Source organism: Ammospiza nelsoni, chromosome 2 (assembly GCF_027579445.1).
Source record: "Ammospiza nelsoni isolate bAmmNel1 chromosome 2, bAmmNel1.pri, whole genome shotgun sequence".
NCBI lineage: Eukaryota > Metazoa > Chordata > Aves > Passeriformes > Passerellidae > Ammospiza > Ammospiza nelsoni.
In genome coordinates this window covers 4,609,104-4,633,055 of record NC_080634.1, presented here as the reverse complement: position 1 = coordinate 4,633,055, position 23,952 = coordinate 4,609,104, and the positions used below count along the sequence as shown (strand labels likewise).

The following is a 23,952-nucleotide window of genomic DNA, read 5'->3' as shown; positions in this document are numbered from 1 at the left end:
TTTCTCTACAGAAGGTCTGTTTTCATCTCTGGCTCATAATTGCTTTGGACAATAGATGGAAAAATTTTTGCGTCAGGTCCATACAAATGTTTCCTAATTTGTCAGGATTCCAAAAGTACTGGCAAGAAGAGGGTAGAGGAGTTACCACTAGGAGTAGTGAAGGCTACTTCTTCCTGGGACATAAGGGACACCAGAACACTTAAATGGATGAAAGGTTTTGAAGGAAAAACTGCTGAAAAAGCCACAACTCAACTAAAAGCTCTGTATTTTCAATTCCCCCCAGTCATCCTGAGATAACACAGTCCCTTTGCCTCCTGCATGGGCTGTGTGGTGGCAGCCCTGTGCTTGTCTCAGCTGGAGGGTTCACCATGGGAGCTGCAGCTCCCTTGCCATCAAGGTCCCACCTGTCTTGCTGGAGCTCTGCTCCATGGAGGTTGCAGTCCTGTCATCAGTAGCTGCAGTTGGCTTTCCCTGGGCTATGTTTTAGAGGATGTGGTGTTTAAGGAAGTGTTCACACGTTCAGCTGAAAGCCAGGGCTGTAATGCACCCCAGCAAATGTCACAGGGTGTGAGGCCATGCCTGCCCAAGGTGTCTGTGAGCTGCTGCTGCCTGGGCTGGCTCGGAGGTCAGGTAAGAATTCTGTACTGCTGCACCATTTTAGCACTTCTGGCTCACTGCTGTGCAAGTCTTGGCCCCGTCACTGGCTTGGGCAGTGACTTGAGTCACAGGGTGGCTGCAGCTTCCTTTTCCAAGTGGCACAGCCATGCTGGGATTTACAGGACCTGAGCAGCAGTTTGGGAAGTACACTCTGCTGTTGACTGGTAACCTCTAGGACAGTTCCTCTAGAACAATATTAAATCTGGCATGCATCTGTCTAAGCCACGTCTTTGCTACATAGCACACGAGAATTGCTGCTTTTCAGAGCAAGGGATCCTGGATTTTGCTTTCTGTGGCAGCAGGCAGGTTTGGAGGGAGGCAAGGGTGCTGTTTGGCATGCTCCTGAGGGGAGAAAGGTGGCAGACTAGAGCTCACGTGCAGCTGAGGGTTCATTCCACCCGCTTCCCAGTGCCGTTCGCAGTCATTGAAGCTCCGTGGTGTTGCTTTAGCATTCATCTGGCTGCAGCCCCCGTGGCAGTGAGGGGCAGTGTGGGCAGCTCTGACAAAGCTGACTGTGCCTGTCGCTTGTGTCCGCAGGGCCCAGTCATTTACGCGCAGTTAGATCACTCCGGGGGACAGCACAGCGACAAGATCAACAAGTCAGAGTCTGTGGTCTACGCCGACATTCGGAAGAACTGAGATCCTCAGCTATCCAAAGGACAACACACATTCAGACTGGAATTGCTTGAGCAAGATTTGACCCAGAGAACTCTCACATGTGGCCTTTGATGCCTAGGCTAGGACCAATGCATGTGCATACAGAGGGAGAGATATATATGTATTGTGTGTAAATAGTCTATTTAATCGTACAGAAGTGAGACCAATGTTGCATGTTGAAATGCGGTAAGAATTTTGCTTATAAATTGCCAATATTCTTTTTTTTTTTTGTATCTTGTGTGACGAGAGAGAAAGTGAAAACTCGCATCACAATTTTAAAATATTTTTATCTTGATTATTAATGGAGAAACTGGAAGATGCCTAGATTGACCTGGAGATTCTTTTTTTCTTTGCTTATAGGGCTTAATTTCTTTTGTTGAGGTGACTATAAAGAAGACATTTTCTTTATATTCAGAATTCTTTATGTATGCAGGGTATTTATCTTTCCTTGGTCAGATTCTCAGTACAGGCTGCCTTCTCGTGTAAACTGGACCCTCTCACTTGGTCATGTAAGCCAAATTGTGACTCCTAGCTATCAGAAATGTATGTCTTAGCAGTGTGAGTGAAGGAAACCTTTAGGCCTACCTGACCTGTGTAACGTGGGTCACAAAACTGTTTACTTCTCAATGAGCCCCAGCTATTCAAGCTTAGTCCTTTAAGGGACAGGGATAGTGTTGATGTAATTTTGTGAAATGGTAGTTTACCTATGAAAGCAAAGGAGAGGGTGAGTTAAAGGCATAGGAGGATGTAGCTGTAGGTGGTTACCTCAGACTCTGTTGAACCTTTCAGTGAAATATTTCTTCCTCAAAGCTCTGTCATTTCATGTGTTAAAAGGGCTCCAAGGGATCTGGAAGCTGTAGTACTCCCATACCGCTCTCCCATGGCTCCATTATGCCACTGTCACCTCCTTGGAAGTGCTTTATCTGTTCTCAAAAGCCTGTAGTGGAGGCTGAACAACTTCTGGAGGAAATCTAGGGCTCTTTGGGTTTTTTGATGTGTGGTTTTTTTTGTGTGACCAATATTTGCACAGAAGATGCGGATGGACAGTTTATTTCCTTAATCTCTGCAAGTCTAGTGGTTGAATACAATTCTCCAGCCTCTTTTTTCTGGGTTAAACTCCTCCTAGATTATTAAAGGTCTCTGCTGATGAGGATTTCTTTTGCTGACCCATTGTATCCTGAAATCTGGTGCTCTAAACTAGAAGTGGCCTTCCAGCAGAGATCTTCTCAAAGCGGCATATAGAAGAAGGATTTCTGTTTTGTATATCCCAATGTGGTGGTTTTGTTTTGTGTTGGGGTTTTTTTTGGCAGCAAGTAGTTTTCAGTTTGGTCTATGGTAACTAACCCCTTTTCTCTGATTCTTGCCCATTTCCTAGTTCAGTCTGTTTCAGAATCCGTCCCAGAATGGTTGAGGTTGGAGGGAGCTCTGGAGATCATCCAGCCTTCCTCCAGCAGGGTCAGCCAGAGGAGGCTGCCCAGCACTGTGCCCAGTTTTGAGCATCTCCACAGGTGGGACCTCCACAGCATCTCTGGGCAACCTGCTCCAAACAAACTCAAGCCCACGTTTGACTCTTTACACTAAGCATATGCAGAATAGTTACAGGCCCATGGCAGACCCTTTCACAACCACATTAGGTAATCCTTTAATTATGACAGTGCAATTTAAATAATTATTTTGTGTTCAGTGGGGGTTTTTTCCCCAAGAAAATTAGGTATGCCAACACTATATTCTTTCATCAGGATCAGACTTCACTGGTTTCCTGACAACAGCTGCCTTTATTAGAAATCAACAGCTTTATTTTTGTACACGTGCATTGCGTAGATCTTAGGACATTGTCCTCAAAGCCAGAATCAGCTTCTTAAAACTGGGGCTCAAAAGGAAATCATAGATTAATTTTTTCTGCCATATGTCAGTTGCTAATCCTGCAATATCTGAATTTGTCTAATTCTTCTTCCAAGACTTGGCTGGTATCAAAAAAAGGGCATGTTTTGAGTTTTAAAGCATCAGTTTTCAGGTATTTGCCAAGTCTTGCAGGGAACTGAGCTGTGGCTAACTAACAACTCTGTAAATATTTTAGCATTTTATTTTTTGGCAATAACACATACAAGATGAAAAATGGAAAAATTTCTTCTTCACAGGAGACCTTTAAATATCTTCTTCTATATCATGGATTAAGCAGGGGTTTTTTAGCAGCATTCCACATCAAGGGCTGTGGTGCTTGTACCCAGTGCTGGCAGCTGACAGAGTGGGACCTGCTCACCCAAGAAATGCTCAGGGGTAGTTTGTCCACTCAAGCTTCCTTCTGTTGATAAGATCCACTGCTGTGGTTGCTGCAGTGCTGATGTTGGTGACTGTAGTGAGGAAATTCTTCACTCAGAAGCTGGTGAGGCCCTGGCACAGGTTACCCAGAGAAGCTGTGGATGCCCCATCCCTGGAGGTGTTCAGGGTCTGGTTGGATGAGAGTCTGAGCAACCTGTTCTGATGAAAGGTTCCCTGCCCATGGTGGGTGGGTTGGAACCAGGTGATCTTTAAGGTCCTTCCCAACCCAGTCCAGTCCAGTGTGTGGTTCTGTAGGATCGAGTTGGACTCAATGACCTGATGGGTCCCTTCCAACCCAGTATAAATTATGGTTAAGATCAGGAGGAGTCCTGCTGCTGCTGCTTTCCTTATCTATCAGGCTGTTACTTCCCAACATTTATTTTACACTTAATAAAACACTAATGCTTTGGATGTGGTTAATGGAGAAACTTGATTTTGATCTGCCTGTGTTCATCCCTGTGCATCACCATCTTGCTCCCCCAACATTTTTGAGTAAGAAGGAGAATTGTGATGAATGTGGCAATCAGAAACTTGCTGCTATGAGAAGATGGGGCTGGCCTTGCCTCTGAAGTCTGCTACTAATGTTTGCTTCTTTTCCTGCTGGAATGTACTGGAAAATCTGAGCACAATTCTGATGTGGTGCTAACTTTAGGAAGCACATGAATCTGGTGCTAACTTTAGGACTGATCTGGTGCTAACTTTAGGAGACACGCTGGTCTGGCTGATTTTAACTGACTTAAGGAGACATCTCCTTGCATGGCTCCTGTCTGGCTACAATATTGTTGATATTGCCTACACTGAGGAGGCTCCCTGCAAGGCTTCTTGGGTCCTCTTTAGGAACTTGGAAGTATTTTTAAAAAACACTAAACATCCTTTTGGAAAGAAACAAAAGTCTTCCCCCCAGAAATGGCAGAAATCTGTGAATCCCATTCCAGTGCCAAGGCTGTTGATTTTTAAAAAAATTTTTTTTTTTTTTTGGTAATGGAAAAGTGAGCAATATAATTATTAAGTAATGTATTCATGCTGAAGTCAGAAGAACTTCAGGCATTGTGAGACATCACTTGTGAACTTTCTGTTCCTCAGGTTATCTGAGCTGGTTTAATGATATGTTAACCTGTGCTGATGAAAGGGACTGATGCTGAGCTGGCTTACTTAGAAAAGCCTCAGGAGACAGAGGACTTCTCTTCCTTGATGGGTAGAGCAAGCAGATTTCAGTCAGACAAGGTTTGGTTCTGCTGTTCTGGTGACCAGCAGTTTAACTCTGATTGCTCTGCTGCTGTTGTTCTCTCAATTTGCTGATGCTGTTCCTTGCAGGAGGAAAAGAACAGCTTGGATTTTGAGGAACATGAAGGGTGGTTGTCCTTGTCCTGTTGTTGCACTGCTGCCAGCTCTTTTTAGGATCATCTATTATTAAAACAAGGGCTGCATGCCAGGCTTGCAGCAGCCCAGAGCAGGAACAGGCACCTCTCTTGAGGCAGTAGCCAGGGACTAAAACAGGGGGGGTCATTGCTCCTGGATAGTGGACATGGGAGGGCCTGTGTGATGAAAGACTTGCAATAAATTCTCTCTTATTCATCGTGCAAACAAAACTGGGATCAGTCTGGAATCTTCCTTATGGTTTTGTTTATCATAAATGAATTTCAAGAGGACTACAAATAGGTATCAAGCTAAGGAAATTGGTAACTGTACTCAGTCCATCAGGTTTCTGTGACCCTTTTTGACTTCAGCAGTTGTTCTGTGAGGAAGATGCTCATCATGTTCACAAAATGTTAGCATTAAGACCCTTTACAGGGGGGCAGATATGCCCCTGCAACTCATTTTCTAATGTGTCATTTATAACTGGAGACCTGTAGGGTTTTGTTTTCTCTCAAAGCTTTAGTGGTATTTCAGTTTGTGACAAGAGCTGTAATTAGGTTTTTAAACTCTTTAAACCTCTGAGAACTGTCTAGGTAACCATCTGTCTTGTAACTGCAGTAGAGGTGTGCATGCAGCTTAAAAGCTGCATCACCTTAGAGTGGATTCACTGAGGTCAGGTATGGAGTTTTTGATTTGTGACCAGAACACCTTCACTCTGTATTGGAATCTTGTCTTGGAATTCTACATCACTAGTGTATCTGCCAAGGACCTCAAATACAAAAAGTTACTGTATCACAGGTGATGGAAATACTTCCTCAATAAAACCACCAAGAGAGAAGGTGGGTGGGACTTCTGGGCTATGGCCACACCTCTGCAGTGTAACATTTTATATGGGAGACTACAAAATCATATTAACAAGGCTCAGCAATTATTCTGTTCTTTAGGTTTCTCTTTCCCTTCTCTTCACTGCCCTAAAGCTAATAAGCCCTTTCATTTACAGGTATTTTTGCACTCTAAAATCTAAGTTCAATGCCTTTGGAGATCAGTGTGCTGTGCAATGTTTTCTGTCTCCCTGCCAATGCCAACTATTCTTATGTGGTAAATGTAACTGAAAACATAGACTGGGTACTTTTCTTTTATAAACCTCTGTCCTGGAGGTGTGCAAGACAACAAACACCTGTAAGACAGGTGTATAATCTGTGTGAGGGAGCTAGATATGCATTGCATGGCCTGATTACATGAAGAGCCAGTGTACCAACTGTTAGTGCTTTTGCAGACTCATCTGGAAACAGTTATCTTGGATATTTTTTCTTGAATGGACTTTAATGTTTTCTATTGTAATCTTGTGAATATTTTAATACACTTTTTTTTTCCCATTACTGGTTTGCTGGATGAGTCTTACCTGGCTGGGGACTGGGAAGGGAGGGGGACTGGAATACACCACCTCTCTTCCTAGCAGTATTCTTCTTCAGTCACTGTGTCCACTTGGTGACCAACACAGCTGCAGAACTTGCCACTGGAGACCCTGTGACCAAGGACCAAGCCACAAGGACCAAGACATGCCAGTGGAACTGTGGCAGAGCAGAGAACTGACTTAATGGTGGCACAGCCTTTGAAAAAGGGGAGCTGACAGACTCATCAGAACCTACCTTGCCTCAGTTATCTTTTCCCCTGCATGTGAATTCCTGACTCTAAGTCTGGTGCTTCAACACCCCCATCTTCTGCCTGGAGTTGTGAAGGAAGCTAAAACACCAGTGGCACATTTGTTTGCTGTTTTTTCTTTTTCAGGGCAGTGGTGGCTGGGAAACAAATGAAGACACGCAGCTGAAGCTGGAACAAATATCCTTATGCTACCAGGGAAGCAACAGCACCAGGAAATGAAATGCAAATACTACTGTTTGCTATTGAAATATGGCAAACCCCCAGCCAGGTGGTTTTCTGACTGTGACAGGAAACATCACTTCAGTCTGAGGCTCTGGCTGTCACCCAGTACTGTGTCACTCCCAGCACTGTTCAGTGGAGTCAGATAAGGTGAGGCTCAGCAATTCTTTCTAGACAAAATCCAGCCAGTTTCTTTAAAGAGACAAGACAAACAATTCTGCCTTCATTTTAAAAGGTTGCCCTTTATTCGTGTGGAGATACTTGGTTATTTGCACTTAGAAAACATTTGCTCTCTTTATTTTCCTCTTTTATTTTCTCAGAGAAAAAAACATTAAAATTAGTGAAGCTAGGTCCCATGGGGATGGGTTTGTGCGTTGCTAGATTTGACCTGTTGGGTTAAGCATCTCTTTATTGCATTTGCTTTTGTGCTTTTAGCTCCTGATTATACCTATAGGAATAAAAAAGAAAGAGCACAGGCTAAGAATAGAATAGAACACCAGTTACAATAACAGTGTTTTCCTGGCAGTCTGTTCACCAGAGGAGGTTTAAAATTACAATGGACTTGAGGGTGGAAACTCAGGATTGGATATCTTAATTCTTGTAGGAAGTCCCAAAGTAGCTAAGTTTGCCACATTTATGGCCAGTACTGAAGCCAGAAAACTCCTAAAATTTCCTTCAAGAAACAATTTTTTTGAAAAATGCTGCTCTGCTTAAAAGCCTTTTTGATCTAGCTGGAACTGACACAGATTCGATGCTGCTCTAGCTGGACTGAAAATATTTACAGCTTCACTCGATTTAACTGTAAAACTAACAATGTAGCAAAAACATTCTGTAACATTTCATGAATGGTTCAGTTCCTCTTGCCTGTTGCACTGACAGGCTGGCAGCATTTATAAATTCCTGGTTAATGCTTAGCTGTACTTGTACCCTTGTTAATGCATACCTCCATATTCGGAAAAGCTGGGAAGCACCAGCACAGCCAACAAAGAAGTTCACAGCAAACAGACTCCAGTTTTTAGGGATAATCACCAGGGAGTACCTTGACCAAATAAGGCCTGTTGAAAAAAATGGTGAATTTAAAGATAATTCAAATTAAATATTCAGCTATTTCCCTAAGTTTGGAGGCAGATTCATAGGCCAGTTGAAGTAAACAAATTTCATAACTTCATGTTAGACAACTGCTTTGCTTATAACTACCTTTTTCTCAGTGAAGAGTGCCAGTGTGACATCTACAGGTATGTACTGCATTGTTCTGAAATAGCTACAGTAAGGTCAGTCATGGTCTGAATATCAAAGATTCTCTGTAGTCTACAGCAGCCTAGACCTTAATTCTCTAGAAGAGTCAGGGTAATGGTATTTTGCTGTATATCTAGCTTGCTGCACTACATTGGAGATTGTGCAAAACTTGTGCAAAATGCACAGGACTGCATCAGATATCAGTCTGGAGAACCCTTTGAGACAGGAAAAGCATTGGAAAAAGCTGCCCAGGGAAGTGGTGCAGAACCATCCCTGGAGGTGTTTCTAAGAAGTCTATTTGGGTTACTTAGAAATGCATTTTAGTGGTGGACTTGGAAGTGCTGGGTTAATGGTTGGACTCTATGATCTTAAAAGCCTTTTCCAACCTAAATGATTCTAGGATTACAGAATATTGTTTCTGCCAGTGTGAGAATTCTTGGCAGACAGCAGTGCAGTAGTCTATGTGCCACTGCTTCCAATTTCTTGGAACACTTGGAAATTCTTTCCATTTATGTTAGTGTAATTACCTTACCATTCTTAAATCCCTTGAAGTCTTGTTCTAAAAAAGTCACCGTATCCTGGACTGATTTCAAAATTACTTGATCTGAAGGAAAAGAGGTCACTTACTGCAATGAATGGTATCATGGTAACTTAAGGGATGACACTCATGCCTAACTCGTAGCAACTTGTGCTGAACAATGCCAAATTAAGACAGGTAGAAAACTGTTACATAATTACAGAATGCTTACTGATTTAATGACAAGTACAGGTCTGGCCTAGAATCAGCATCCAACAGCAACAGTGACAGCTAGCATGTTGAAATTAAGGCTTTCTGTAGAAGTGTATTAGTAGTGATGGAAGATTCTGTGTGAAAACAGAGAGTTAAGTGTGGCTTTACCTGTGGCCATGAGAACTGCAGACTGTGCTGTGCTGAGCTTCTCTGCTGGTCTGGCCATGTCAGCCAGTCCAGCCCCCACCAAGCCCTGCAAAGAGAAATTCAGTGAGCACAGTCTGGGACTCCTGTAACAGATGAAGGCTTTACAAGGGGAAGCTGCTTCACAGCTCCTGCATTATGCAGGACATGGGATGCATTCTGTGAGCAATTAGACTCTGGGAGACGCCATCCATTTCCAGTCCTTTGTGGCAGGAAAAAGAACACACTTATGGCAGCTACAGCTGTGTGGAATAAAATCCCAGGCACTGGCAATTTTGTATTAATTCAAGAACAAGGTTAATTTGAACTTAGCTGCTTGAAAGCAGCTGAAAAAATCCACCCTTGTTTTCATGCAACAAGTAGAGGCTTATTTAAATAAGGGCCTTCTTTCCACAGGTCAGGCTAAGATACTGCTGGTAAACTTCACCCCCTAGAGTCTTCACTCAGCTTTGTCTGAGGGGGTAAAAGTGCTTTTTTTAAAATATAATTTCAGTAGTAGTAGAAAATGTGCAGGCAAATTGAGGAATAGCTTGGCTGATCTAGTTGACATTAGCAGTAAACACTGCTTGCTTTGTTTGTTGTGTTATTGCCCTCTGCTGGAAATAGAATTTCATGTTCCTGTTACAATTTCATGTTCCTGTAACACCAGCTCACAAAAACACCCAAAGAAACCCCTTAGTAAGATAGTCCTGACGCTTTCACCCAGGACTCCTTGGGCACAGAAGAGCTGCCTGTGTGCTCAGGCTCAGGAGGGTGTTTGCAGGGAGAACCTCTGAGGAAGGGAAGGTTAGCCATGGCTCCTGCAGCTCCAGTCCAGACAACTGACAGAGAAACCAAGCTGGAGCTCAGAGCACAATGTTGCCTGTGGCCTGTAAAACCTTGGGGTTCACAATGGCAAAGTTACAAAGCAGCTGGCAGTGGCAAGAGCAGGTTACATCCTTGTTATCAGACAAGATCAAACCCTCGTGGGTTTGGAGAGCTCTTGTTTTATCTGTACCAATGCAACACCTCAGAGAGCACAGTGAATTAGGAGGTGGCATTTGCATCACCTGCAGGCAGTGGGAAGCAGAACCTCACAGGAGGCAGAGAACTGACCACAATGGCAATGTGGCTTTGTCTTTTAGGTCAAGACTACCTTGCACTCTGACATAGCTTCAAGCTACGAGCCTTAGGAATTGGCTTCCTTAAGATACTTCTCAAATTCCTCAATCTTAGAAGAGACACATGCTTTATGAGTTTGCATCATGCCTACCTTGAGCAACAGCTGGTGTTTCACAAGACAAAGCCTTTGTGAAACCCAGTGAAAAGCACAATTCTTCACAAAGCATTTTCCCCACGCTGTATCCCCTTCAGTGTGTGCTGTTATTAAGGCTAATTTCCTTCCTCCCCATATATTAACAATTAGAGCCTCTAATCTTTCTGCAGGCTCAAGTGTCTGCTGGGAAGCTCTTGCTTGCTCAGTGTGTTGCTGCAGATTGCCCTGGGCTTGACACCCAGACACCAGCTGGCATCTTGTACTTACCCATTTCATAATAGGTGCCCAGAAAAACACTGTTTTGGGACCTGAGGGAGGATAGAGAAAAAAGAAGTTAAATTATTTAGTAAATGTGGCTGTTTTTAATACCCACGGTAACTTTAAAATGGTTTATTTTGGTTTCTCTTTTTTTTTAATAATGAATTGTTTATATTTGCATTTTCTACTGCTGTACATTAGCTCTGGCACCTAATACTCATAATTCATCAACCCAATGCATCAGCCTTCAGTTGTGTAATCACTCCATACATTTCTGCAACAGCTGGATAGTATGTCCATGTTTAAGCAATTGAAGACACCAGAGGAGGCACAATGCATTTATAATTGAAGGAGTTAGGAAAAGGTCTAGGAATAGGGAAAACACCCCAAAAATCTACCAGGAGGCAAAGGAGGATTATGGGGAAGAGGATGAAATCTCCAGAAGGAAGGGAGAAAAATCCAGTGGCATGGGACCTGGGGAAAAAACAACTCTTTTATGAATACATATAATTTTCAGTGGTGCTAAAATAGCCAGTGGTTGGTTAAAAGAAAGCCCTGCAAACCCACACCTACAACCATGCTAGAAATCATTAATCTGGGACTTCTGCTCCAAGCCTTAAATGAGAAACCACAATCCAAAGTACCACCCCCCCCCGTGAAACAGTCAGGACACTGTTCTAATTTTATCACAAAAAATTAATGTTTAGGGCACTGCTCAGCACTCTGATAACATGCAAGATGAAGCCAGGTTTTCACTGTAATATATTACACAGGAGTAACCACCAGGACTTTGGTTGCCTGCTGTTTATGAGAGCTATTTCTTCACTAATAATTCAGCCTTTAAAATACTTGCACTAACTACTTGTACTTCCAGTTTTAGCCACCCTCAAGTTTAAAACTACGACTTGGGAAACAAAAACTGGCTTGGCAGCTTTGCATAAAGCCCTTTTTAACCCACCCTGCTTGTGATCAAGTTTCAAACTGCATCTAATAACTACAAGCATATTATCTTTTGTTTAATATTGTTGAATATTAGATAGCAGCAGCTTAATGTTCATCCTTTAAAGATACAAACTTCAGCTGCTGTTCTCTTAGGCACTTATTTGGTGTGTCAGTATCAGGCTGCAAATTCAGCTTGTTATAAATAAATCAGTCTTACAGAGTAACCTTAATTACTAATATTTATCTTATTCTAAAACACAAACTCAGATTTGGAGTACTAGAGGATGTGGGTATAAATTATTAAACTGACATTCCCTAAACATCTAGTAGAGTTTTCAATAAGAGTGACATTGGTTTTTATTAATAATAGAAAAGCCAACCATTTCAAACTGCTGACTGCAGAACTAAGAAACAGCTGGAGACAGGGAAGGTACCAAGTCAAGTCTGTAATTAGGTAAGACTGTCCAACACCTCTCCTTGGAGGCACTGCAGCAAGCACCCAGCCTGGCTGAGTTCTTCCCAGCTCCTGACATCCACAATTTTTTGAGGATGAATAGAACAGCAGCACAAGAGAGCAGGGGAACACCAGAGGCTAATCTGGATATCACATGTGTGACCAGTTCACAGAAGTTATGACTTCTATGAAATATAAGAAGCGTTTGTGCTGAAAACTTGAGTTTAGCCAGGCTAAGTGAACCAGAGAGGCCAAAGGGGAGGGAGCACAAGCTCAGCCCTTGCTTTCCCACGGCAGCCTGGGGAGCTGGTGTGCCAGGCCCTCCACTGTCCTCCAGCATTGCCAGCCAAAGAAACACTTTGTAACAGGCACCAATTATTGTGCTGGAAGCTTTCTTTATGCCAGAAAGTGCTTCATGCCTCACAAGTGACTTACAATGCTGCTTATATTCCTGAATTAGACTAGAGATTTAGATGTCACTGGAGATAATAGAAAGCCTTTCATTTTTAACCCACTTTTTTTTTTCTGCAGAGTGCCATCTATTGCATAACTTTGTCACAAACACACCTTCAAGGCTAAAATAGAAGTTGCAGGGGCTCAGTTTCTATAGTTGCTTGTGCTGTGACTTTTCTCACTTATACCATCAGTAATAGATCATGACTGATATGTGTGTGTATATATAACATACATATATACACAGAATCCCTAAAAATGGATTTATGAATTACAACATGATGGTGATGACTAAAAGCAGCCCACAGGCAGTTTTATGAAGTGAAAAGCACTGCAAGAGAACCTGCAAAACCACCTCCAATTCCCACTACAGCTCTGTTGAAGAAGGAACATGGATGTTCCTAGTACCTGCTGTGCCTTGCATCCACTGAGAGCATCTGGAAGCTGCCACATTTCCCACCATTGGAATGTGTCTCTCAGTGTTGGGCATATTGTCTCTTTGTGTATAAAAACAATACTTTAATGTTAAATACATTGGTCAAGTGAATTCAGTACAAATCAAACAGTTTGAGAACTGCACTTTTCACTCTTTGTGATCTCTTTAGAGCAACGATTTTCCTTCCAAGAAGGGGGCCATTGTAAGAGCATAGAGCAAACGACTGTAAACCAAAGTCCACTTTTACAGGGCATATTCCTGGTAGGTGAAGAGTCAAGGATGCCTGTGCCACTGACACAGCGCAGTGGGGACAGAGCCGATGGAATGCCAGGATTTTATCGGGAGCTCGTTTTAACAACCGACGCAATTTGTTTACATGCCAAACACCACGTAGACGGCTCTGAATGAGATCACTTCAAGGAGGTTTCTCCCTGATAGCACAAACCCCCGCGGAAAGGTAAACTGTGGGTCAGGTGAGGGGAGCTCAGTCTTTACCCACAGGAGTCCTCCAGCAAAGGGCACGAGTTGCTTTGCTAGAAGCTGGGATTCAGCAGAAAGGAAATAAAACCAAAAGCTGCCTGACTTGACTAGGGCACATTTCGTGATAAGAAATCCTGGAAGTGTCGAGGGCCAGGCTGGATGGGCTCGGAGTGCCTGCTCTGGATGAGGTGTGGAAGTGGATGATCTTTAATATCCCTTCCAACCCAAACCATTCCACCACTCTATGATTTTTCCAGCACATCCTTTTGAAAGGATCGGCTGCTGAGGCCTCCAGGTCCCTTTAAACCCACGACATCCCGTGGGCCAGGCTCTGGCATCCCCCGCGATCCCTGGACCCGCGACAGCGGCAGCAGCGCATCCCTCCCGGAGCCGCCCGATGATCCCATTCTCCCTTCGCAGACACAACCGATTCCCCGTTACGGAGCAGGACTGCGCTCCAGGGACGCTTTCCCGCTCCTACCCGCGTTACCGCGGCCCCGATCCCGCCCCGCACCCGTACGGAACGCATCCCCCGCTCCGCCCTTCCCGCCGCTCCAACCGGGAGCCAAGGTGACCCCCGCCCATTACCCGCCGGGTGGTTGTAGAAGGGCCGGAACCGCGGCGGCAGCATGAGCTCGATGCGGTCGAGCATGCGGTGGTAGGAGGCGCGGAGTCCCGCGGCGGCGGCGGCCATGGCGAGGGACGGGGCGAGCGGGCTCGGAGCGGGCAGCGAGGGGCGAGCGGGCACCGAGCGGGGGCCGCGTCCCGTCCGGGCGTCCTTCCTCCGCCCCGGCCCCGCCCCCCCGGCCCTGCCCGCCGCCAGCCCGCGCTCTGATTGGCCACCGCCGCAGGGGGCGGAGAGCCGCGCGCCGCGCTATTGGCTGAGCGCGCTGGCCCGGGCGCCTGGGGAGAGCTGGCGCGCCCGCCCCCTCGCAAGGGCAAGGCGCCCGGCTCGGAGATGGCCGCCCCCGCTTCGCTCTCCCCTCAAGATGGCCGGCACGGGGGAACGCTGCGCCGCGAGTAATGCGCCCAAAGCCAAGATGGCCGCTGTGCGGCGTCACAGCGCTTCACTGCACAGGGCGGGTCTGTTCCCGGCGGAGCCGAGCGCGCTGACGCCATCGCCCACACCCATGACGCGCCCTCCTCTCAGTCGGGGCGGAGCGACGTCACCGGCTCGCGCGAGACGCCCATTAATCTCGGCCCCCCCGTGCCCCCCTCTTGCCCGGTGGGCGTGGTCCCCATCGCGGCCGGGGGTGAGCGTGGCCCCGAGCCCGGTGGGCGTGTCCCGGAGCCGCCGCGCCTGTGGCTCGCGGTCGGTGCCTCGGCGCGAGGCGGGCGCGGGGCGCGCGCGCGGGGGCCCGCTCGGCGGTTCCCATGGTGATCGCGCGCGCCCGGCCGGTCCCGGCGCACCCCCCCCCGCTCGGCGCGCGCCGCTGCCGCCCGCGCGGGGCCATGTCCCGCGGGCGCTGCCCACACCTGCTGTGGGACGTGCGCAAGCGGACCCTGGGGCTGGAGGAGCCCGGATTGCTGCGCAGGCACTACCTCGGTAAGCACGGGCACCGCGGGGGCGGGGGGTGCCCGCGGGCTCCGGCCGTCCTTGGCGCCCACCAAGCCGGGAGGGGGTCCGGAGCCCCTTCCAGGCGCCGCCGCTCCCACGCTCGGCCGCGCTGTCCCGCAGCTCCGAACTTTCCCGTGCCCGGTGTGGGGCGGCGACACCTCCTCCAAACTCGCTCCCGGCCCCCTGCGCCCTCAGGGGTGCTCCGGGACACCCTGGCCCCATCCCTCCGCGCTGCCGGGTGTCCCGGGCCCGCCAGGAGCCCCCGGTGCCTCGGTGCGCGGCTCCGCTCGCCCGCCGCCCTCGCTGCCCAGAAGGAACTGTTGCACGCCGAGATCCAGCCGGGAAGTTGGGCGGCGGCTCCAAATAGCTCCGGTGTCGGCGTTCCGTGCCCGGCGCCGGGCAGGCTCCGGGTTTACCGGCGCTGAGCTGCCCGAGGCTGCGAACAAAGCACGGAGACGCCTCCGGGATCATGGCGCGGCCGCTGTCCCGGAGCCCGGGAGGTGTTCCCGGGGTCGGGGGAAGCCGATCCGCCGCCCTTTGTGTCCCCAAGCGCTCCGCGGGGTCCCCGCAGCCCCGGGCTGCCCTCGCCTCCGTGCCCCAGCCAGGAATTGTCACTTTCCAAGTTAAAGGCAGCGCCACTCTTAGTTCCCGAGGCCGCGGGGAGGTTTCCTTGTCGATATTCTTTGTCGTGGCGTAGATTCTGTAAAAAAACGTTACCAAAAATATTTTTAAACACTGGTAGTTATTCCCGTGTTTTCGGAGGTGGGGAGATCCATGGAGGTAGTGGCACTGTGCATTTGGAGGGTCTCTCCAGGGTAGATGGCTCGGAGGGTCGGGAACGCGTTCTTTGTGCTCGTGTGGCAGAACAATTCCTGCCTTGGAGTGCGAACCTCGAGTACTCGAGATGGAGCTTGATTTACAGCGTTGTAAAACGAGTGTCGATCTGTGCATCCCAGGCTTTCCCGGCTGTGCTCGGTGGTCATGGTCTGTCGTTTGGCTTTTTTCCTGGTGGAATTTAAGGTGGGATATCGCATTACCGAGCCTAACTCAGGAGTTTTCTGTCTCTGGTCCCTGAGCGCTCAGTAATCCACAAAAGGTTAATCGAGGAAATCAAGGTTATTGCTGGTAGGTTTCTACCGGTTACAGAGATGGATGTGTGTGTGTGCAGTGCACAAGTCCCTTGGAAAGAAATTTTGAGTCCTAGAATAAAAAGAAGGTTGAGAATTAACGATCTAGCTGCTTTTGATTTTGGTAATGTCTCAGGCTGTGCTTGGCCATGCCTTAAATGAGGATCGTTCTAAACTTTTAGTGATCAATCCTTCTGACTAGATTTTTTTGTTGTTGTTTTTGTGTGCTCTGGAGCAAAAAAGCTCAGTGTTAAATTTAGGACTGTAGTGTGCAGATTCTGAAGAAGTGCCTTTTTTGAAAAAGAAGACCTTTGTTAGTTTTTTTTTCTGCTTCTATGTGGTTGTGTCTCTGAGGGTCGAAGTACTAAGATTTGAACAGTAGAAATCTTCCCAGCCTTATCAAGATGTCTTTTCTGGATGCTGCTGCAATAAAATGCATGTAACTTTAGTTAAAAACAGAACTCTGGTGCCTTGGCTAAGGTCTCATATTTACTGTTCTTCCTTTCACCTAAACAAGTTCAGTTGCTTGAGAGGCTTGAAAGAGCAGGACCTGGGAGAGGCTTCCCACTGAACTGATGTTGGGATCTGTGTTGGTGGTGGCAGGACGTGCTCAGTCCTTACTGACTCCTGATTTTCACCAGGGGTTGGCACAGGGTGTGCTTGTCTTGAGGAACCACTGCACTTTTACCCCAAATGGCATTTATGGCCTTAATAAACCCACTGATTGGGCTGCTGGTCAGGTGTGCTTGTTCAAGCGCAGATTTCCCAGAGAAGAGGCCTGTTGCTGTGCCTTTTTTTGTGCAGGGCAGTGTAGGTGTGGGTGTTTTCTCTTTCAGACTCCTGTGTAGGAGCTTTGTTCTCTGGCCCACAGGTCCAGACTGCAGTGGGCAGCTGGGTGCCACTGCTTGTTGGTCACTGCTGGTCTGATCTGCGTGGGAAGTGAGGCTTCTTCCTATTTATAATTTATTTTTTTAGTTGAGTTTCAACAATCTGGCAGACAGAACAAATGGAGGACAGGAATTTCATTGTAACTTAGGAGTAGTGGGAGACTCAAAGCATTGTCTATGTGCATCTTTTGGGTTTTGTTTGGGCAAAATTTCTTTGTAAATTTATCTAAACAGTTATGGGTTGAGGTACAAAATGAAGTAGTTTATATATATCTTTGCTTGCTGCACCTTTTCAGTCCCCAAATCAAAGGAAAAGCATTATAGCAAGTCCATGACTAACAACGCAGTTGGGAGGGAGATGTTTCTGTGTGAATGGTGTTTGCTTAATGAGCCCTTCACTGGGATGGTTGTGTTGTGCTACAGTGTAAAATATCAGAAATATCGACAGTGACCATGTTTTGAAGTAAGACATCTGAGAACTAATTGCTGTTTCCTATTTACTCAGTGTTTCAGCTTCATGTGAACTGGCAATCAAGTGGCACTCTATAAATAGCCTCTCTCAGCTTCTGAAAACAGCTGCTCCAGGAAGGATCTGTGTAATGTACCTTTCCATGCAGATAGCTCACCCCTGGAATTTATTTTGGAATTTATTTTGCCTTGTAAAAAAACTGTCTGATTTTGCAAGATCTCTAAGTAATTGCTCTGAAGCCCGGTCAGTTCTGGAGAGAGTTCCAGAGGAGCAGCTCATGGACACGGGGCCGTGGGTGCATCCCTGGGATGTGTCCTTCAGATGTTATCCCTTGGTGAGAGCTCCTGCTGTGCTGTCAGGGGGGAGATGTGGCTCTCAGCAATGTCTCTGTTGGCTCTGTTTCCTTCTGCATTTGTAGGCTAATTAGTCTCAATTTCAGACACTTCTTGTATTTGAGTTCTCCAGAGGAAGGCAGCCCTGGGGGAGGCAGTCAGTAACTCTCTTTAATTCAGTTTAGGCATCCTCTTACTGGTGTGAGGAGCCCTGCTGCTGGATCACAGGGGCTTTTACCCTGAAAAACACTGGTGCAAACTGTAGTATCCAAGTTAAATTCTGCCCTGAAGCTGGCAAGTGTAATTACTGAGGATACTTTCACGGGAATCTCCAAATCTTGCAATTTTGTATCATTGTGGCAATGTTTCGGCCACCAGCGAACAAACCTGTTCTGGTGGCAGTGAAGTGTTCTGGGCCAGCACAATAAAGGCCCCTGTGTGGATTAAATATAGCATATAATGATTTGGCTGGAAAAAAGGCAGCATGGGTTTCTTGCAGAAAGAGGGATCCATAATTCCTCTGAAGTATTTAATGTGATGGGTTTATTTGCTTTTCTGCGAAGGGTCCTGCTGCCAAGAATGGCTGTTTGGACAGCAGGAAGAATGAAGGCTTTTCCTTTTTATTTTTATTTGTTTGTTTTGGGGGTTTTTGTTTCATTGGTTTGTTTTTGCTGTCTGACATAGCAGGTTATCCAGAGAAAATCTCTCAGTTTAAAAGGAGAGGAACTGATGCTGTATTTTAGCTCAGAGTGGTTGTTGGAAGCTGTGGTGCTTGATACAACAGGAGCAAATATCAAAATAATCAGCTCTCCCCAATCTCTGGTATCTTCATGCAGATACTATTTTCTGAAATCTTGGTTCCTTCTTTTTCTTTTAAGCTTAGCATATATCTTAGAGATAACATTGTGATGCTTTCCCATGAGCTCACACTCCCCCTTCTTAAAAGATTGTTTCATATCTTACTAAGTTGTTATCATCCTGGTTTTTGAGATTTGGGAAAAGTTTGAAGTCTGTAAAAGACTCGCTGTAAGGAAACCAGTGATCAAATTTTGTAAAGCTTCAGCAGTTCCTACTAAAAAGAGATCTGTGAATATTTGTATGTAGGGAGAACTCACTGAGCTACTTAGGTGTCAATAGTTCCCTGTTTGTAGGGATGAACCACAGTAACCCCAGAGCTAATTACAGTTTTGAAGTTCGCTGATTGCCCTGCTCGTAAGTAGGGTTGAAAACCAGGCAAGAATTGCTATTATAACTGGTTAGTTTGGATACTGACTGCCTTCCATTCATGTCAGTTTATAAAAGCAGTAGTGGTTGGTTGAATGAACATAGAATTGGGTGTTGCTGTTGAACATTTGGTATTTCCTAAAACACGTTGCCCAGAGTGTGAGAGTGCAATTAACATACTTCCTTAAAATACTGTAAACTTTCATTCTCAGTTTTGCTTTCCTTGGACAAACAAACCAACCAAACCCAGCAGAAGGGAAACTTGAATGCTGGGGACAACAACCAAAAAGAAAGGCATTATTTTCCCCAGTTTTTGCTCCAGCTATATTTTAACATGTGGTATGTTGGTCTTTGAAAATAATGCAGAGTAAGAAGGGTCAGACAGCTTTAACATGATCAGCTTTGTAGTCAGTGCTCTTGCCAACTTGGAGATGGGCAGAGGATTTAATCAGCCTTTCTTCTTCAATTCTTTGCATTATATTTTTGATATTTAGGGTTTTTTTCTGGTACACTGTTATATTTCATGTCCTAAACCTCTGGAATTAATTCTCTTTTCCACCACGAGTTAAAAACACACATCTGTCACGGCTAAACTCCAGATCTGGTAGAGGTGTTTTATGTTGTTTTTTCTTCAAGTCTAACAGATTAACTGCTGCTTGAAAAAGAAGCATTATAAATGTACCTGATGGTCTGATTATGAGAGCACAGTTCTGTAGTGATATATTCTATTACACATCAAATACTTTGTGAAACTTGACTTACTGAAGTGTATAGAAAGATGTAAGTGAACTCCTCAGATTTTTTTCATTAGAAATGATTTCTGAATAATAGAAATAGGCAGAGGCAGAATTGAAGTTCACTGTGTAATGAATGAGCTGGAGGAAAACGCATCTAGAACAATTTTTACACGCTCAATCTAATATTGGAAGGAGGCAGGAAGCATTAGCAAGGCAGGAAATTTGGTGTAGTCATTGGATCTTCACTGGTTGTGTAGAAAAGCTGAAGATGCCTAAGATCATTGCAGAAAAGAGATGTAGCTTTTTAATTGAAAAATCCACAAGACAGGACCACGATCAGGTATTGCCTTAAACTGGATATCTTTGGAGTTTTTCCCCTTGTTAATAAAATCAAGCCTTAGTGACTACAGTCCTTAAAAAATTACAGATGTGCTATTGAAAGAACAATGTGGCATTGAGACTTGTTGGTAACAAATTGAATTTGGAGGAGTTTAATCAAGAGACTGTGTCTGAAATGAATTCCCTGATACTATCTCATTAAATTGGTGCCAAGGAGCAGAAAGGCACTATATGTATGTCTAAATAGCTTGTAGGGAAAGATATGAGGGGTGGTCCTAGCATACAGGATTAATGATTTTTTTTCCTACTTCAAAGTAAATCAGCTCACATAATAAAGACACCAATTTTAAAGCCTTTAATGTTGGTAAAGGATAATAAAAGCACAGTGTAACAGAATCATCTGGACAAAACAACAAATAAAAAAATGCTGCCTGGTAATAATTTAGTACATATCAGAAAACCAGAAAGAGATGTGAGCTGGGAGGAAGGATTAAGGTTAGATGAGTATTTCTGTGGCCTAAGTGCTGAATGCTTAGCTTTAATTTCAGTTTAATCAGCCTTCTGTTATCTTTGGGCTTATTTCAAGCTGTGAGAGTGGAGGACAGGAGCCCCTGGGACCTGCAAGGGGTACAGCCATGTAGCATTAATCTAGGTACATTTGGCAGCTTGTTTTGCTGTTGTCTTAGAAATCTTTGCATGTGGTTGAGATCATTGACCTTTTTTCAGTTTCATCTTCCTGTGTGTTTTGTGGTTTAATTGATATGGTTTGTTACTGCTTCTTTCTCCACAGTGTTGGCTCATTTTGCTTCCATTCAGTGATAACCTGTTGATGATATTTTTTTTTTCTTTTTTTCTTTTTTTCTTTTTTTTTAAAGAAGGAAGAATTTCATGCAGGGTCTGGGATTACTTGGTGCCTTCTGTCACTCTGTCCTGAAATAAGAGAATTATTTCCAATGGCTGTTTTTAGGATGCTGGGGATTCAGAGTAGCACAGCTTCTGTTTGTGTAAAACTGAAGATCCTTATGGATCACGTTATTGTGTTCTTTGGTGGGATTACTTTGCAGAAACCTGCTTTTTGGGTTTTCTTTTTCTTTTTTAAAATTTTTTTATACTACTGCCTAGATCAGAACTTATCAATGAACCTACTTACTGAGTTTTGATGTTTTAATTTTCTAAACCACCAACTGCTTTGCTGCTGTTGCATTTTGACATATGAATTAAAATGGAAGGTGGATTTCTGGCATTATATTTGGCCAGAAAGAAATTATGAAAATAACTGTTTCAGACTGTTGATTTTCTGTCCTTCAGAAATTCAGGAGGCCTTTCTGGTTGTCTGCAGATTTGTCATTATTTCTTCAAATGGAGAGAACTATGCAGATGTACTTTTTGATTTTAAGGGATTAACCTTATGTGTAATATCTGTGATTAACAGAACATTAATCATGTGTGTTAATGGCTGCCAGGTAGTAGGAGTGTGTGTAAGTGGGTTGTAGTCCCAAGGCTTTGCATGTATTATAATATTTGAAATATACCCAGTTCTTAGGATGCAAATGTATTTGCTTTATATCCTTTGGAGCCTCAGTGTTCTTCTGCAGACAGCTGAAGACTGCAGACATTTGTGTGCACTTCTAATACATTTTCATTTTTGATTGCAATATTTCACTGCATTTACATTGTGTGCTGTTAAAGACTGTACAGGAAATGTGTTTGCTTTGTAAATAACTGCCTGCCTTGATGCTGAGTGTTTCAGACAGCCTCGTAGTTAAGTTGTACCTTGATCTTCTAATAATGAGCTTTGATACATGAAAGCTGTCTCTCACTGCAAAAACAAGTGGTGTACAGCATGTGCTGGATTTGTATTTCAGGATGAGGCAGTGATGTGAGAGATCCTTTAGATCTCTCTCCTTTATTTATTTATTTAAATTTTTTTCCTCCCATAGCTTTCTTCCAGTTGGATTGCTTCCATTAACTGCATTAGGGCAGAGCATTAAACCTGCCTGTGTTCAGTCCCTTCCAAGATGTTGCACTGCAGCTCTGTGAGTTCTTGTGACTTTGCATGTGATAGCTGATCTTCTATCCTTGAGTGTCCCCAGAATAGTCTGGTGGGAGATAACTGATCATGTATCAGGAACCTGTTGACACCTGAGACCAGTCCTGTCCTGGCACTAAGGAAAGGGATCAGTTCAGACACAAACTCTGCCAGCCTTTGAGCAAAGCTGCATTTTTCACTGTTTGAGTGCAAGTCTTGGCTTTTCTGTGTCTTTGGAGCTTTGTGAGCTGCTGATTCAGATGTGTCCCAAGTGCTCTAGTGTGTGTGAATCATTAAATATTGAATGTGAATATCGTGAGATGGAATCTGAGTCACATCAGTGAATTTTAATAACCCCTTATTTTCCTCCTCTTGTTCTTCAGGGATCTGCAGGCTTGTCTCTGGGAAGATTGAGCGTGTCATTAATGCTGACTGTTCTCTAGCAGATATCATGGGCAAGATGAGAATCTGTCCCTCTCTTCCCTGTGAACTTCATGTGTTCTGGGCCATCAGTGTTTGTCCAACCCTTTTTGAACTGCTGAAACTTCACCAAAATAAAAAACTGTTAAAATTAAACTGTTAAAATCCACCTCTGTATTTAGGTTGCATTGCTTTGTTACAGTTATTGTAGTCTGTTCCTGTTATTTATCTTTCTAGGAAATGAGGAAAAAATCTGGATCCTTTTTAATTTGGTTTTATTTTAAAAACACTTATGTCCTGAGAGTGCTCTTCAGTAAAAAAAAAGTCTTTGGAGTTAAACAGGTTGGTTTTTGTTGTCTAGGATGAATACATATAGTTTAATGCAACAGGCAATGTAATTTTTAAAGGGTTTTTTTTTCCTCATTTGTTTTTAAACAAAGGGAGTTTAAAAGGGTTTTTTTTCTCCCATTTGTACCCAGCTATAATTTAACCTATGTCAGTACACTGTTAATTTAACAGTCATCTACCATCAAGGCTCAACTTTCTACTTGAGCTCAATTTTTGATGTAATCTGTTTTTAATCCTGGTCAGTTTCCTGTTGTTTGCATTTGTAATCTCATGGGGTTATGACCCATATCTGTTATGGTCTCTATATATTTATTTCCCAAGTTCCCCCAAACAAACCCAGCAGTGTACAATTCCTATACTACCAGGATTAAATGGTGTGTTAAATTAGTCAGGTGTGCAGAATGTTAAATGCCTTAATTGAGTTCCATGCTGTCCAAGTTCTCAGTTTCACTTGAGGGAAAGGCAGGCCCTGGGGTGCTTTTTGCTGGAAGACATGGCTATAGATATGCTGGTAAGCCTCTGTATAATCACTTCTTAATCTGTTTAAAGATGAGTATTGAGTTAGCTTAAACAACTTTAAATAGTAGGCTTTAATTTTGCCCAGAGCCTTTGTCTGGAATTGCTGGGAGAGTGGGAGGAGCAGCAGGCACTGGCAGGTGATGGCAGGACTGGTGACAGTGGGGGCACACACCTCCTCAGCAGGAAAGAGGACATCCCTTAAAAGCAAATTCCACTTTTTCTTTCCTTCTCCTGGCCATTCCACGTGCTCCAGTGTTCATTTTGCCTGAGTGCTTGGAGGTGAGAGACCCTGGTTCTGCTAGGAGCAATTTTAACTCCTGCACTGGGGTGGAGCAGCATTTCAGCTTCCTGGCTATCATCTTTTCCTGCTGGAGATGGAGCTCCTAATGAACCTTGGGTGTCACCGTGGTCAGTAGCACCTGGGAACATAAAGCAGAGTTCCTGATGTGGATTTCTCCAAGTGGTGTTAAGCATTGGCTGGGTTATTACATTGATGGCATTTTTATAAGAAAGTATTCAACATTGCTGCCCACATAGTTTCAGATGAAGACTTGTAAAAGTCAAAGGAAAGCATTTCCAAAGGTGTATTGAAACCTACAGTAATACTTTTTACTCCAACCTGGAACAATCTGCATAATATTTATT

General features: G+C 44.6%; 3 protein-coding genes across 13 annotated transcripts in view; 2 read left to right on the top strand and 1 right to left on the bottom strand.

The window, feature by feature from the left end:
* The window catches only part of MPZL1 (myelin protein zero like 1), a 35,420-nt gene extending 29,052 nt beyond the window's left edge, over positions 1 to 6,368 (top strand). For 4 of the 5 annotated variants that reach the window (XM_059467132.1, XM_059467129.1, XM_059467131.1 and 1 more), the window contains one exon: positions 1,195 to 6,368. In XM_059467132.1, coding sequence (XP_059323115.1) covers positions 1,195 to 1,219 — 25 coding nt within the window. In that variant the 3' untranslated portion in view covers positions 1,220 to 6,368. The remainder of the gene's footprint in view (positions 1 to 1,194) is intronic. The other variant, XR_009417971.1, reaches the window with a different exon arrangement.
* A 724-nt stretch (positions 6,369 to 7,092) lies between these two features.
* Positions 7,093 to 14,145, bottom strand: MPC2 (mitochondrial pyruvate carrier 2). The gene is made up of 5 exons (XM_059467133.1): positions 13,907 to 14,145; positions 10,563 to 10,603; positions 9,005 to 9,089; positions 7,814 to 7,925; positions 7,093 to 7,318 (listed from the first exon to the last, which is right to left on the bottom strand). The coding sequence occupies exons 1-5, from the start codon at positions 14,010 to 14,012 to the stop codon at positions 7,279 to 7,281; spliced, it is 384 nt and encodes a 127-aa protein (XP_059323116.1). The 5' UTR covers positions 14,013 to 14,145; the 3' UTR covers positions 7,093 to 7,278.
* Positions 14,146 to 14,629: 484 nt separating this feature from the next.
* DCAF6 (DDB1 and CUL4 associated factor 6) overlaps positions 14,630 to 23,952 on the top strand; it is a 74,320-nt gene continuing 64,997 nt past the window's right edge. For all 7 annotated transcript variants that reach the window (XM_059493888.1, XM_059493887.1, XM_059493889.1 and 4 more), the window contains exon 1: positions 14,630 to 14,864. In XM_059493888.1, coding sequence (XP_059349871.1) covers positions 14,693 to 14,864 — 172 coding nt within the window. In that variant the 5' untranslated portion in view covers positions 14,630 to 14,692. The remainder of the gene's footprint in view (positions 14,865 to 23,952) is intronic.

Excerpts from the sequence above, each read along its gene's own strand:
- MPC2 (XM_059467133.1), bottom strand. The coding sequence starts at position 14,012 with ATGGCCGCCGCCGCCGCGGGACTCCGCGCCTCCTACCACCGCATGCTC. Across the intron at positions 9,090-10,562 it reads GGGCACCTATTATGAAATGG|GGCTTGGTGGGGGCTGGACT; the intron begins GTAAGTACAAGA and ends TTCTCTTTGCAG. Across the intron at positions 7,319-7,813 it reads CAGCTTTTCCGAATATGGAG|GTATAATCAGGAGCTAAAAG; the intron begins GTATGCATTAAC and ends TTATTCCTATAG.